This window comes from Bos mutus, chromosome 20 (genome assembly GCF_027580195.1).
Source record: "Bos mutus isolate GX-2022 chromosome 20, NWIPB_WYAK_1.1, whole genome shotgun sequence".
NCBI classification, from domain to species: domain Eukaryota; kingdom Metazoa; phylum Chordata; class Mammalia; order Artiodactyla; family Bovidae; genus Bos; species Bos mutus.
This window is the reverse complement of record NC_091636.1, coordinates 24,797,516-24,811,783: the sequence shown is the minus strand read 5'-3', so window position 1 is coordinate 24,811,783 and position 14,268 is coordinate 24,797,516. Positions and strand designations below refer to the sequence as shown.

Genomic DNA, 14,268 nt, shown 5'->3' with positions numbered 1-14,268 from the left:
AGAGACCTCCAGGACAATATTAAACGCTACAACATTTGAATCATAGGGTTCCAGAAGAAGAAGACAAAAAGAAAGACCATGAGAAAATACTTGAGGAAATAATAGTTGAAAACTTCCTAAAATGGGGAAGGAAACAATCACCCAAGTCCAAGAAACCCAGAGAGTTCCAAACAGGATAAACCCAAGGAGAAACACCCCAAGACACATATTAATCAAATTAACAAAGATCAAACACAAAGAACAAATATTAAAAGCAGCAAGGGAAAAAAACAACAAATAACACACAAGGGAATTCCCATAAGGATAACAGCTGATCTTTCAATAGAAACTCTTCAAGCCAGGAGGGAATGGCAAGACATACTTAAAATGATGAAAGAAAATAACCTACAGCCCAGATTATTGTACCCAGCAAGGATCTCATTCAAGTATGAAGGAGAAATCAAAAGCTTTTCAGACAAGCAAAAGCTGAGAGAATTCTGCACCACCAAACCAGCTCTCCAACAAATACTAAAGGATATTCTCTAGACAGGAAACACAAAAATGGTGTATAAACTCAACCCAAAACAATAAAGTAAATGGCAACGGGATCATACTTATCAGTAATCACCTTAAACGTAAATGGGTTGAATGCCCCAACCAAAAGACAAAGACTGGCTGAATGGATACAAAAATAAGACCCCTACATATGTTGTCTACAAGAGACCCACCTCAAAACAGGGGACACATACAGATTGAAAGTGAAGGGCTGGAAAAAGATTTTCCATGCAAATAGGGACCAAAAGAAAGCAGGAGTCACAATACTGGATCAGATAAATTAGACTTTAAAACAAAGGCTGTGAAAAGAGACAAAGATGGTCACTACATAATGATCAAAGGATCAATCCATGAAGAAGATATAACAATTATAAATATATATGCACCCAACATGGGAGCACCGCAGTATGTAAGACAAATGCTAACAAGTATGAAAGGAGAAATTAACAATAACATAATAAAAGTGGGAGACTTTAATACCCCACTCACACCTATGGACAGATCAACTAAACAGAAAATTAACAAGGAAACACAAACTTTAAACGATACAATAGACCAGTTAGACCTAATTGATAGCTATAGGACATTTCATCCCAAAACAATGAATTTCACCTTTTTCTCAAGCGCACATGGAAAAAAAAAAAAACAGCTTACTTGAAAAAAAAAGCATTTCAATGAAATAGCAGTAAATAGAAATTATGATTCCTCTTTCTATGAAATGTCAAACATTGGAAAAAAAAATAAAATAAAATTGTATGTGTGAAAGCACTTCATAGACCATAGAGCTCTCTGTAAATATCACTATCATTATAGCATTTTAACAGTCACGTAAGCTGACCCTTATGGGAATGAGGGTCTTCCAGGGAGATTGTATCATTAAGCAGTTTAACAAGAGTAGATGGATGAGAATTGAACAATTTTCTGTGCACAACAAAACTCAACGTATTCATAGAAACTCATATAAAAATGTTATCTGTTTATCTTTGAAGGGAGGACTCATTATTATTATTGTTATTATTATTTTAACCAGCAGTGCATTGACAAAGAAAGTCCCAGCGTTAAACAACTCTGTCTTCATGATTAGAGTCTTGCCTCTCTAATTTCATTGCACAATCCAGCACAAAAAAAAAAAAAACCCACACAAACTATTTGGTCAACCCAATACTTAAAAGAGTGCCCTTTCAGTCTTTGAGAGGATAAAGATGATCTGGACTCCCAATATAAAACTTCTGCCTTCTGAATATAAAACCCAATATAAAACCTCAACCTCCCTGAAGATTACATAAACTTAATCTTAATCTCCCTATTAAGTAGAAACCTTATGAAAGGTTTCATTCACTCTTATCAAAGAGTGAATCTTTTTAATGTCTAGAAAAGAAATGTTCTAGGCAGAGAATAAATAAATATTCCAAGGCAGAAATATATTTGGTATATCCAAAAAACAAGGTCAATATGACTGAAGTAGAGGGGAAACAAGTAGGGAAAAAAGGTCAGAGAAGTAGCCAGGAGCCAAATCACAATGGGCCACCTTTCCCGTGTTTTATAACTTCATGAAGTTATATAATAATAGATATCTACAGCTGAATTAAAAGGAATCATTTCTCATCAAAGCAACAAACTAAATAATAAAGACGTTATACTGTTGATAAATAAACCTAAAAATATTCAAAATAGCAAGACAGTATTTTCTGAGGAGGGGGGAAAAAAGACAGTAATTCAGGAATTAATCTTAAAAATGCCAAAACATACCCAAACTCAAATTTCTAAAAAGTCCAATTCAAATGATCAGATGTTAAAGTAAAAGGCACTTTCCCTCCATGGATCATAACACAGGTCTCCAGTAGAACAATGGCATGTAAAAATCCTAAAATCTTGCACTTCCAAGTTTCAAAAATCACTTCTAAAACTTGGATAAATTAAGTAACTATAATCATAAAGTTTACTGATTCACTCCTTAATAACCCAGTACCACAAAGCTAAACACAACTTTCAATTAAAGTGAGTTTTGCATTTTGTCTTGGGTTTATTTTTGCAGAAAAATGACTTTTCTTTTAAAATGGCCAGAATCTTTTATATATACCAAGAACTCAGTAACAGCACGTCTTTTTTTTAACACCACTTGGAAATCACAGAGGAAGCATTAAATTACACTTAGTTAACGAGAAACTATTTTTACCATGTTACATTTTCTCAGTATCAGACAAAAGCTTCTCTGAGATGTTTTTTTTCCATTACCAAGGTAGTAAATTATTTCATATTTTTCAAATGAATTTAGTCCTCCTGAACTGGGAAATACAGGTACCTAGACTCTCCAATTCCTCATGCTATCTACAATGCTGGGTTTCAGTAACTGATTTACTAATGAAGAATAAACTTCAGTTCTCAAATTTAAATGAATCCCCAATTACTTCATAAGCAATTCCAAAAGGCATTTCAGGTCAGTGACGAGGAAAAAATTAGGCAGACATTTCAATCAAATCCTCTCCATTAAAAAAACTGTATATTTAAAAAGAAATTTTAAAAAATAAAAAATAAATAAATACATAAATAAATAAAAATAAAAAGAAACAGTGACTTGCCTGGTGGTCCAGTGGCTAAGACTCTGCGCTCCCAATGCAGGGAGTGCAGGTTCAGCCCCTGGTTGGGGAACTAAGACGCCACATGTTGGGTGACGCAACCAAAAAATAAATTAATAAAAATAAAATAGAAATAGTTTTCTAAGCTCTTTACAAAAAAAAAAAAGAATTTTCTAAGCTCTTTACTTAGCCGATTACACAGTTAAATGTTTACCCCTTTTAGAAGAGGGTGTCTCATCTCATACTCACTGTAGTTAAGGGATTTGGAGTCGGTATGGGAAGCAAGCCTGCACCGGGCATCAGACTTGTCATGGTTGGAGCAGGAGCCAATAAAGAGAGGGCTTTAGCTTCCTCTGGGATTTTACCTGCAGAGGCAAGTTCCAAACATTACAGAAAGCAGAAACACCACACAACTTTACACTATGATTTTACAATTACCCTTGCACTTAAAAAATAATAATAATAAATGAATCTATCAGATCCATATAAAGAAATAAATAAGAACTTAAGTCTTTCCTTTTACCCTGCTCTACTAGGAAAAATAAAAGTGAGCAAAATTTCAAAGACTAACAATCTCATTAATGGAATATTATTTTAAAAACTGAATAATGTAGACAATTATTTAACACTTTGAGCTATGGGTCACCTGTACTGGAAACTTAATGTTCATGAACCAAACGATATCAAGCATGGACGCTTTTCCAGGACGGTGTTTTCGCGGTGATCGAAAGTTGTGTTACACATGACAACCGTTCGTGTTGGCTGCATCACTAATAGCACACAGAACATCAGATACAGAAAAGAAGAACATTTTTTAAAGTTTAATCCCCAGAAATGGCAAATAACCAAATTAGTCAAAAAAAAGAAAAAGAAAAAAACAAATATGTGCGAATTGAAATTTATTCCCGAGTGTCCCTATCCTGTTAATTTAAACTACCTACTTGGGATGCAAACAATTTTGATAATCTTCCAATAGATTCCATTTAATTTCAAGTAGACAGAAAAAAACAAAAGCTACTGCATGTAACCAGCTTCAATTGAAAAGGAAGCCTACACCCATTCAGTTAACAAGGCATCTCACCAACAATGTCAGAGATGACCAAAAGAATCCAGTTCCAAAGAATATATATGTCTTGGGAAACTATCATTTTTGAAAATAACTAAAAAAACTTTCCTGAGTCTCAGGAAACTTCTTAAATTACTGACTTTTACAACCAATTTATGTATACTTATCTGAAGAGGGGTGGTTAATGCCTAAATGTCTTCCTTAAGCAGCTTAAGTGCCTAATAATAATAACAGTAACATTAAAATAATCCTAGACACTAAGAAGAAATCCCTACAAGTAAAAAAATGAAAATTTACTCTGAATTAAGTCCATCAATTTGCCACATTTAATTACTGAATTCTAATCAATCAGTTTTGATAAAGACTATGACTTTCACACATTTTTTTCTGGTTTCTCTTAACTCTTTGAAAAAGAAAACTTCTAAGAAAAATTGACTATATATAGCAATTTCAGAAGAACTACTCATATATAATTATGTGTTATTTGACCAAACATTTCTATTATGAATTCTTCAAAGTAATTTAAAACACTGTACAAAGTCACATCAAATTGCAACTAGCATATGGAGTAAATTTTCAAGAAAGCACAATGCTGGGTTTCAGTGGTAAAATTCTACTTAATACAACCAGATGTGCAGGGATAAATCTCTAAAAAAACTTATTGAATGCACTTCTAAATGTGGATGGAATTCAAGGTGAATTTTAAAATTTGCTTTAAATAGTGGTTATACCTTATTCACAGGAATAGAAAAATTACACTTTCTTAGCTTTAACAAATGTCTATTTATTCTAAGTCTATATAACCTTAATTTACTAATTTCAAAAACAAAGGCATTTTATTATTTCAGTAAATACTGCATAAGCACAGATTTTAACATGCATAAAGATTAAAAGGTGGGAGGATCTTACTTGAAGACATCAAATAATAATTTATTTTGTATTTATTAGTTACTAGCATTAAGACATGTATCTGTATATTCACATATATACTATACTATTTACATTGGTATCAAACCTGTTTTATCTTGTGAAAATTATTCTTTCTTTTTTAAATATTTGTAAAACCTGAACACATCTTGATAAATCAACTGAGGTCCTAAGGTACAAATCCTATGCTCTACTACCCTAATTCATGTACCTAAAAAAATTCCAATTTAGTAATGTCTCAATTTAAGATTACCTGTTGATTAAATAAGCAAAACTATACACACAAAACAGTGCAGGAAGACTATACCAACAAAAAGGGTATTTAACCTAGGCCAAAAGTTGATTACTTAAAGTCATTCGCTTTTGGCTTAAAAAGTTGTCAGTAGGATATCTGACTTTCACTGCCTCTCACAACATAATGAACTATTTTAAGTATTAAGTCTAACTAAAAGCACAATATTTATTATTCTTATTACAATTAAAGATAATCTAAAAATCCCATTGCTTAATTTCCAAGATAAAATTCTACCAAATTTATCCTCCAAATATTATCAGAATGTATAAAAGCATAAAGCAAATTAAGTACTTAGCATTTTTCCCAAACTGTACTCATCAAAGACAACTGAGAGGAAAACAGTGAGTGTCTCTCATGCATCCTAATCTCAGAATCTACTTAGAAACAAGTTATCTCTGAACATTTTTCAACCAAAGATTCAAGCAAAGAAATACACACGCAAGTAAATATTCAACAGTTTCTCAAGTATTCATTCCCCACATAGGCAACTAAAAGTGTTTTGTTTTTAAATCAATGCTATTTTCTACAATAAATAACTATCATAAAAGTGAAAAGTCTCTTCTTGTTCTCTACCCTCAGAATGTTATAAGAAATTTACTTATTTTCCTTGATGATTGTGTATGCCTAAAATTCTAAGGGAGAAGGACGAAAATTCAAAGTTATTAGTTGGTCTTTATGGGAGTTGCAGACTTGGCAGAAAACTGCAAAAATGTTACACTGAGATCAAAAACATGCTCCTAAATAAGAATCTCACCACTGTTTTAGTGTTTCGGGAACAAAATGTACCCGATCAGTTTATAAACACCAATTGAAACTAGCACTGAGCTTCATGAAACTGTATACTAATTTACTGTGAAAACTTATTTTATGTTGAGGATGAGTTCTACTAATCATCTCCCAATATAATTTGCAATGCAATGTTATGAACTCTTAATGGAATACCATTTACAAAGAACTGGAAAACCAGCTCACAAGTTAAAGTGAAAGAGATTTAACAAAACAAAACAAAACAAAACAAAAAAAAAGGACAAAATAAAGAAAAAGAAATGAAATTAAAGTAAAACAATAAAAAACAGAGACAGGGCGTCCATCTTCTGCGGTTCAGACTCCGATCTCATTTCCCCAATGAAGGTTTCACTTGACGGCAGGTTTAGTGGCATGGCAAACAATGCCTAACTCAGGCAAGTGTAACAGGTCTGCCTTGGCCAGTCTAGTCATCTAATAATGCACAAATATCACATAGAGAAAACATACAAAACCAAATTAATAGTCAAAATCCATCTACCAGAAAATGTGGACATAAACTTATGACTGATGATTAGGTTGACACCCTATCTTTGACCTTATCTTTTTCTAAGTGTTAACATTTATAAAAAGAAATCTGAGATGCACGCAACAACAAAAAGAGGTCATACCTGGACAAGTATAATGAAAGTAAAACATTTTATTTTGAAGTGGCATGTTTTATTAACAATAGCTAACGCTTAATATGTGTGAAACTATTACACATCCAACCTTAAACAGCTTAGGATCTTCTCACAATACTACAGTCTGAATTAAAAACAAACAAAAAAACAGCAAATTGAAAGAAACTGAAAAAAAAGTCTTACAACTTTTTGCTATGGTTCTTTCACTTCTTTCATAATGCTGTTTCTATACCATCAAGGAAAGAATACAATCAGTGAAGTAAATAGAAGACTGCTTACGGAGCAGCAGTACAGCTGCTCTTACAGAACTTACTCCACTGGAACTCTTTCCTTTGATTTACTTCTAATTTACTTCCCTATCTTTAATACAATACATTATTACTTTGCTTGCAGTGCATAATCAGATCTTTCAGTAGCTCACTGTGACATTCTTCAGGTTCTATGAATTCATCTCTGTTGTACTAGTTCAATGAAAAATGTGTATCTGAATGTTTTTCCAGTATCAATTATTTTATAGGTTCGTGTTCTAAAATACAACTAAACTGGAATAAAAATATGAATTTTCATGTTCAAAAATAGCGAAATTTTGTCTCAAAATGTTAATACTAAAAATATTCAAGTCATTACAATAAATATGCAGTTAATTCTATCAAGTAAAACAGATAAAAAAAGGAACCTCTATATGCCCATAATCTTGAACATTTATAACAAACAATGGTCACTTTTCAAATATTTGAAAAATCCTATGGGAATACAGCAAGGTTCCAGCAGAGCCACACTAACAAAATTCTTCCTTCCAGTTCAATAATAAGCTAAAAATCACACAAGATCTGTGCTGCTGGTGGCATAATTTTTGATACAATTAATATTCCTATTAATAAACCTTCTACTTATTTTTTTCCCATGCAGTTACTTGGTATGAAATTGGTATGAACTTGGTGTGCAAACTAAACCATTACCAGCTCTTTTCTCACCTTGTTCTCCAATTGTAGGATCGTTGTACGCTTACAGATTAGTAGATAAGAATAGATTTAAGCAAATAATTAACTTCAGTTCATTTTTATTCTCCCTACCCCACTCTAATACCCAGGCATGGGAAAAACACTTTGAAATTTATCTGAAAAACTCCAGAAGGTCCTGTTCTGGGACTTCAAAAATAACATCACTGTATCTGACTGTACTGTTTTTGACATCCCAGAACAGGCATTCTGGAATATGCAAAAACACCTGAAAGGGCAGCAAACTGTTTACTATACACTACTTTAATGGTAGCCTGGTTTCTAAAAATGGTTTTAAAACATTACATATGAAAACTCATTAGACTGTTTCAGGTAAAAATTTTATGTTGTAAAACAGTTACCACAAGCCACCAGTGAAAATATATTTTAAAGACATTTAAATTATAATAACCAATTATAAAATCCATGTACATATGCTACAATCAGTGCTCTGAATAAAAGTTAATTACACACTAGAACTTTCAAATTCAGCACAGCCTATTATATGTTAGTGGCTCTGTAAACTAAGTTACTAAAAAAAATAAGCATTAATAATAATTAGCTCTTAAAGCAGGTTGTCATAAATTAATGAATTACTGTCAGGCCTTTGGCCTTGTTACCCCTTCAAACAACTATTTCCTTGATGGATGCTTTGGAAAATTGTTTTCCATTGTTTTTCTTTAATTGCCATCACCACCCCCAACCCTACCTCCACTCCCCCAACCCACCAGCAAAAGAGGTCAGTAAAATAAATTTCAGTTGCACAGCAAACAATTACAGTGAATAAGAAATAATGGTTTCATTAAAAAGGTAAATTACCTTAAGAAGATACTGTAAACCTTAAAATATGAATATTTTTCTTTAACATAATTACCACCTAACCCCCACTTAGCAAAATGTGTACACTGTTTTATTTATAAAATTTCATTAATATTGTATACACAAAGGCAAAGGATCACTTATTTACACATTTTAAATAATCTCCTCTACCAATTTAATTTCAGAAAGCTTGCTTTAAACTTGCAAATTAAATACAACAAAGCAAAGTAAACCAAAGAAGGCAAGCAATTTAAAAAATTTTAATGTCTAGCTATAATATCTCAAATATACATAATAAAGTAACCATTTTAATATATTTTATTATTAGGTAAAATCCTTTCCATCTCCCAATTTCATTCTTACACACACATGCCATATCCACTTGCCAATTTCTAGGAAAGCCAGTGGCAGTAATGGACAGGACAGAGATTAAAGTAACTTACAGAATCATATGCGATACCAACCTTCTGCACAAGGAACAACTATCAGAGCTCTGTCAATAAAAACCGTGTTAGTTAGATGCTGGGCCACACCAACACTTGATGGATCACGAAACTTAACATAACATACTTTGGAAGAAAAAGCAAGAGGTGCGTTGCTGCAAGATAAAAAGAAAAACAATTGGACTAATAAACATTAGGCTGGCTTTTTCATTTTCATTTACCATTTCTTTTTTAGATCTTTACATAATCTTACACAATCAAGACAGAAATTTCTGCTGCTAAGGCATGAAATTCCAGAACGTAGTCTTTTAGATCTTTACATAATCAACACAGGAATTTTTGTTGCTAAGACATGAAATACCAGAACTTAAGTCTTTTGATGGTGATTTGCTGCAAAGACTAAAGAGAAATCTAGACAGGCCTACAGCCCTGTTTGTTAAAAATCTGAAACTCAACACATTCTTAACTTTAGTGAAATGTGAAAATAGCTGACTTAACCCAAGGATGTTTAACTGGTGCATCAATCAGCAAAATCTCTTTCATAAAAAAAACCCCAACTCTCAAGACTTCAAATTTTGTAACTACTTCCAATCCTCCCTAACATGATTCCTGACATTTAAAATCACTAAAAACTTCACAAACATCTAAAAACAATCAGAAAACCTGGAATTAAAATTAAGTTATTTTGCATATACCAGACAACTTCAGATTAGGCAGCATTGTGGTTTCCCAGACAAACAGTTTTACAAACAAAATTTATATATTTTATTGGATAAAAGAGAATAGATTCTTACAAGTCCTACTAGATTTAATCTGGGCAAGACTACATTAAAAAGAAGCCAGACACAGCACAGATGAAAGCAATTTTTCCATAATATGAATCCATCATGTTAGAGTTCAAGATACACTATATCCTCATAAAGAATCATTTTCTCAACCTACCCATACCTGTGTTCAACTAAAATCTGTAATTGTCTTCAGCAAGTGAAAAAAGGCACAACCTATATATACATGTATATATAAATGTACAATCCTTGAAAACATTCAATCTGTCACACTAAAAAAGATCATTTGAAAAATACCAAATATGACTTAGGCAATAATCGTAATTTACTTTAGTTGACAAAACAGGTCAAGGAAGGTGACCACAATCTAGACCTAGTAAAAGGCAAAGATGAGATTTAAAGTCTAATTATCCAATTCCAAATTTCATGTAACCTTAATCATTCAGTTAATCAAGAACTTTAAAGCCACTTTAATGTACTATCTATTTGTAATTTCATAACTATCCATTGCTTCTTAAAATTAAAAACTTAAACATAGCAAAAAATCCACTTTGATAATGGCTAAATGTAGTTATGATATTAACCAAACACTAAGATAAAATATATCTGCATTTAGAACTTGAAACTATATGTTGATATATTATTATTAACATAACTTAATCAGGCTAATTAAAGAAGCTAAAATAAAAATAAAACTCTACCTCTTTTTCACTCAACTGAATTAAGTTCTTTCCTGCCTGCTGCTGCTGCTAATGCTTAAGTCGCTTCAGTCGTGTCTGACTCTGTGCAACCCCAGAGACGGCAGCCCACCAGACTCCCCTGTCCCTGGGATTCTCCAGGCAAGAACACTGGAGTGAGTTGCCATTTCCCTCTCCAATGAGTGAAAGTGAAGTCGCTCAGTCATGTCCGACTGTGCGACCCCATGGACTGCAGCCTACCAGGCTCCCCCGTCCCTGGGATTCTCCAGGCAAGAACACTGGAGTGGGTTGCCATTTCCTTCTCCAATGCACGAAAGTGAAAAGTGAAAGTGAAGTCGCTCAGTCGTCTCCGACTCTTAGCGACCCCATGGAGTGCAGCCTACCAGGCTCCTCCATCCATGGGATTTGCCAGGCAAGAGTACTGGAGTGGGGTGCCATTGCCTTCTCCGTCTTTCCTGCCTAAAGCCATCCAATTCAAGCTTCAAGCCAATCCTTTCAACCTCCCCCTACTCAACACATAAGTGAAGCACTGTATGTATTTGTCATGAGATGATAAACAATCTGTGGGCTTCCCTGGCGGTGCAGTGAAAAAACCCTGCCTGCCAAAGCAGGAGATGTGGGTTGCATCCCTGGGTTGGGAAGATACCTGGAGAAGGAAATGACAACCTACTCCAGTATTTTTGCCTGTGAAATCCCATGGGCAGAGGAACATGCTGGGCTACAGTCCATGAGGTCACAGAAGAGTCAGACGTGACTTAGCGACTAAACCGCAACAACAAATACATCTTGCGTCCAGACTTCACTCACCTGGGTATTACAAGATCACTAATTCAGGCCTTTCTAAGAGCTCTAAACTCCTATATCTAAGTGCCTGCTGGAATACTGCATGGTGATGGTCACAGGGCCCACCACTGAACTTATTCTTAAATTCATCACCTTCCTCTATACCAATCCAGCACTTTGTCCTAATTCATATCTCAGTTAAGGATACTACCACATCACCTAAGTCAGAAATCTGGGAGTTACTAATGTGACCATCATTAGTACTGTTCACCAAATATTTCCAAATTTCCTTCTGGCTACATAATAAAATTCTATTTCTTTTTTTCCTTGAAGTTAGGTATGGCTGTGCAATTTGGTCAATTAAATATGAGCAGAACTGAAATGTATTCCTATTCAGGAGCTTTAAGGGTCACTGCTCCGTTCTGTCCCTCTGCCACAGTGACCAGCAACATCAAAGAGATGGGTGGCTGATACATCAGCTTCATCACCAACCCCATCAATTTAGTATAAGAAATGATCTTGTTTTTATTAAACTACTGAGATTTATGGGTTTCCATCCTTGATCCTTCGTCCTTCTTTTTCATCCAATTGGTCTTCATATCCTATGAAAATGGCCTCCCAAATATTTGTCCCATTAATTCTTAAAACTCAACACTCCAAAAACTACGATCATGGCTTCCAGCCCCATCACTTTCTGGCAGATACATGGGGACACAATGGAAACAGTGACAGACTATTTTCTTGGACTCCAAAATCACTGTGGACAGTGACTGCAGCCATGAAATTAAGACACTTGCTTCCTGGAAAAAAAGCTATGACAAACCTAGACAGCATATCAAAAAGTAGAGACATCACTTTGCCGACAAACATTCGTCTAGTCAAAACTATGGTTTTTTTCCAGCAGTTGTGTACGGATGTGAGAGTTGGAACACAAGGAAGGCTGAGCGCCGAAGAATTGATGCTTTCGAACTGTGGTGCTGGAGAAGACACTTGAGAGTCCTCTGGACAGCAAGGAGATCAAACCAGTTAATCCTAAAAGAAATTAACTCTGAATATTCTTTGGAAGGACTGATGCTGAAGTTCCAATCCTTTGGCCACCCGATGTGAAGAGCCGACTCACTGGAAAAGACCCTGACACTGGGAAAGATAAAGGGCAGGAGGCAAAGGGGGGCGACAGAGGATGAGATGGTTGGGTGGAATCACAGACTCAACAGACATGAATCTGAGCAAACTCTGGGAGACAGTCAAGGACAGGGAAGCCTGTCGTGCTGCAGCCCATGGGGTTGCAAAGAGTCAGACACATCTGAGGGACAAAACAACAAATTCTTTCAATATTCTCATTATCAATGCCTTCATTCAAATCCTTACCATTTCTCACTGGGATTACTAACCAATCACACTGCCTCCAATCGCAACTCTTTATTTAACAATCTTCCACAAAAGCTATTAAAATAATCTTTCTAAACCCTAAATTTCTTCATGTCATGCTTCAATTTCCTCAGAGCCATCCTTCTTTTCTTGCCTCATCATTTTAAAAATCCAGGCATAAAAACACTTGCCGTCCCCAGGACGCATTCTGCGCCAACAGAGCCGCCTTTGAGCCTGCTGTCTCACTTGGCTATGATATGCTCTTACTCCCCTTCCACTTTTCTTCAAGGCTCAAGTTTCAAAGTCTTCTGGAAAGTCATTTTAAAAAATCAAAGTAACTAAGTACCCTCTTACATGTGCTACCAAGACATCCTATATATTTTCAGCAGTTCCCTTATGTGAAACCCCGAACAGACCTAGCAAGCTTTAAGACACAACTGATTAGTGACACGGCACAAGGGCCCATTTCACCAGCTAACCCAAAACCTATAATTCGGGAGGCCTGACCAAATGAACTTGAACAATCACATTCTCTCTCTTGGGCTGAAAAGTCATGTAGAGTGAGGGTTTGGGCCAGATGCTAGATGAGTGAGTACAGGTCTGCAGAGAAACTGAGCAGATACAGAGAAACAACCAAGCTGACAATAAATCCTGACAGGAATAAGCAGATGGTGGCCTTGGGTGCTGATACCTTCCTGGCTCCCAGTCCCAGTTTCCAGGAGGCCTAGTCTGTATTGTACTACTTAGGGAAATCATCTTTTTAACAATGTCTCTTCCTGAGCTAGATTAGTAACACCTTCTGTCCTTGGCAGCGCGCCACCCCCCACCCCCCACCGCCCCCCCGCCCCCCAAAACAAATCTATGATTACAAGGAGCTATGAAGGCCCTAGCAATTGCAACAAGTATAAACTCTTTTAGCACTTGAAGAAACTAACAAGCTACCAATGAAACTATTTCCTAAATTGACAGATCCTTCTGTAAAAGAATGGAAATCTGAATCATCACTGTTGTAAACTGCAAACAATTCCAAATACCCCGCTTGAAACACATCATTTCAAATTTAAAACACCCACAGGAGTAAGAAATGTGGGACTGGTTAATAAACCATATGCTATGGAGATTTCAGAAGCCCAAAACCTGGTAAAAAGATGCCAGTCTGTTCTGAACAGCATTACCGTAAAAGAATGGATCCTAGTGCTAAAAACAATTTTCTTCACCATCTCCAATTACCTTCCTTAAATGGAGAGTAAAATCAACACAGTATCTACTTTATAAAAATGTAAACATAGAAGCTTTTCAGAAGTAGTAACATTCCTTTATTTTGAATATTATAAGCTAAAAAGATCCAGTGTGTGTACATGCTCAATCATCTGGGTCATGTCTGACTCTGTGACCCTATGGACCATAGCTCACCAGCCTCCTCTGTCCATGGGATTCTCCAAGCAAGAATACTGGAGTGGGTTGCCATGCACTCCTCCACGGATCTTCCCAACCCCAGAGAACGAACCTGAGTCTTCTGTGTCACCTGCATTGCAGGCAGATTCTTTAC

At 35.2% G+C, this 14,268-nt stretch overlaps 1 protein-coding gene across 4 annotated transcripts in view; it reads right to left on the bottom strand.

Annotated features, from left to right (window-relative positions):
• SREK1 (splicing regulatory glutamic acid and lysine rich protein 1) overlaps positions 1-14,268 on the bottom strand; it is a 51,400-nt gene that overhangs the window by 31,328 nt on the left and 5,804 nt on the right. For 2 of the 4 annotated variants that reach the window (XM_070357540.1, XM_005892790.3), the window contains exons 2-3: positions 9,107-9,240; positions 3,360-3,475 (exon numbers count right to left, since the gene is read on the bottom strand). In XM_070357540.1, the coding sequence (XP_070213641.1) occupies positions 3,360-3,475; positions 9,107-9,240 (250 nt within the window). Of the gene's footprint in view, positions 1-3,359; positions 3,476-3,756; positions 6,617-9,106; positions 9,241-14,268 lie in introns of those variants that run through there. The other 2 variants (XM_070357541.1, XM_005892791.3) reach the window with 2 other exon arrangements.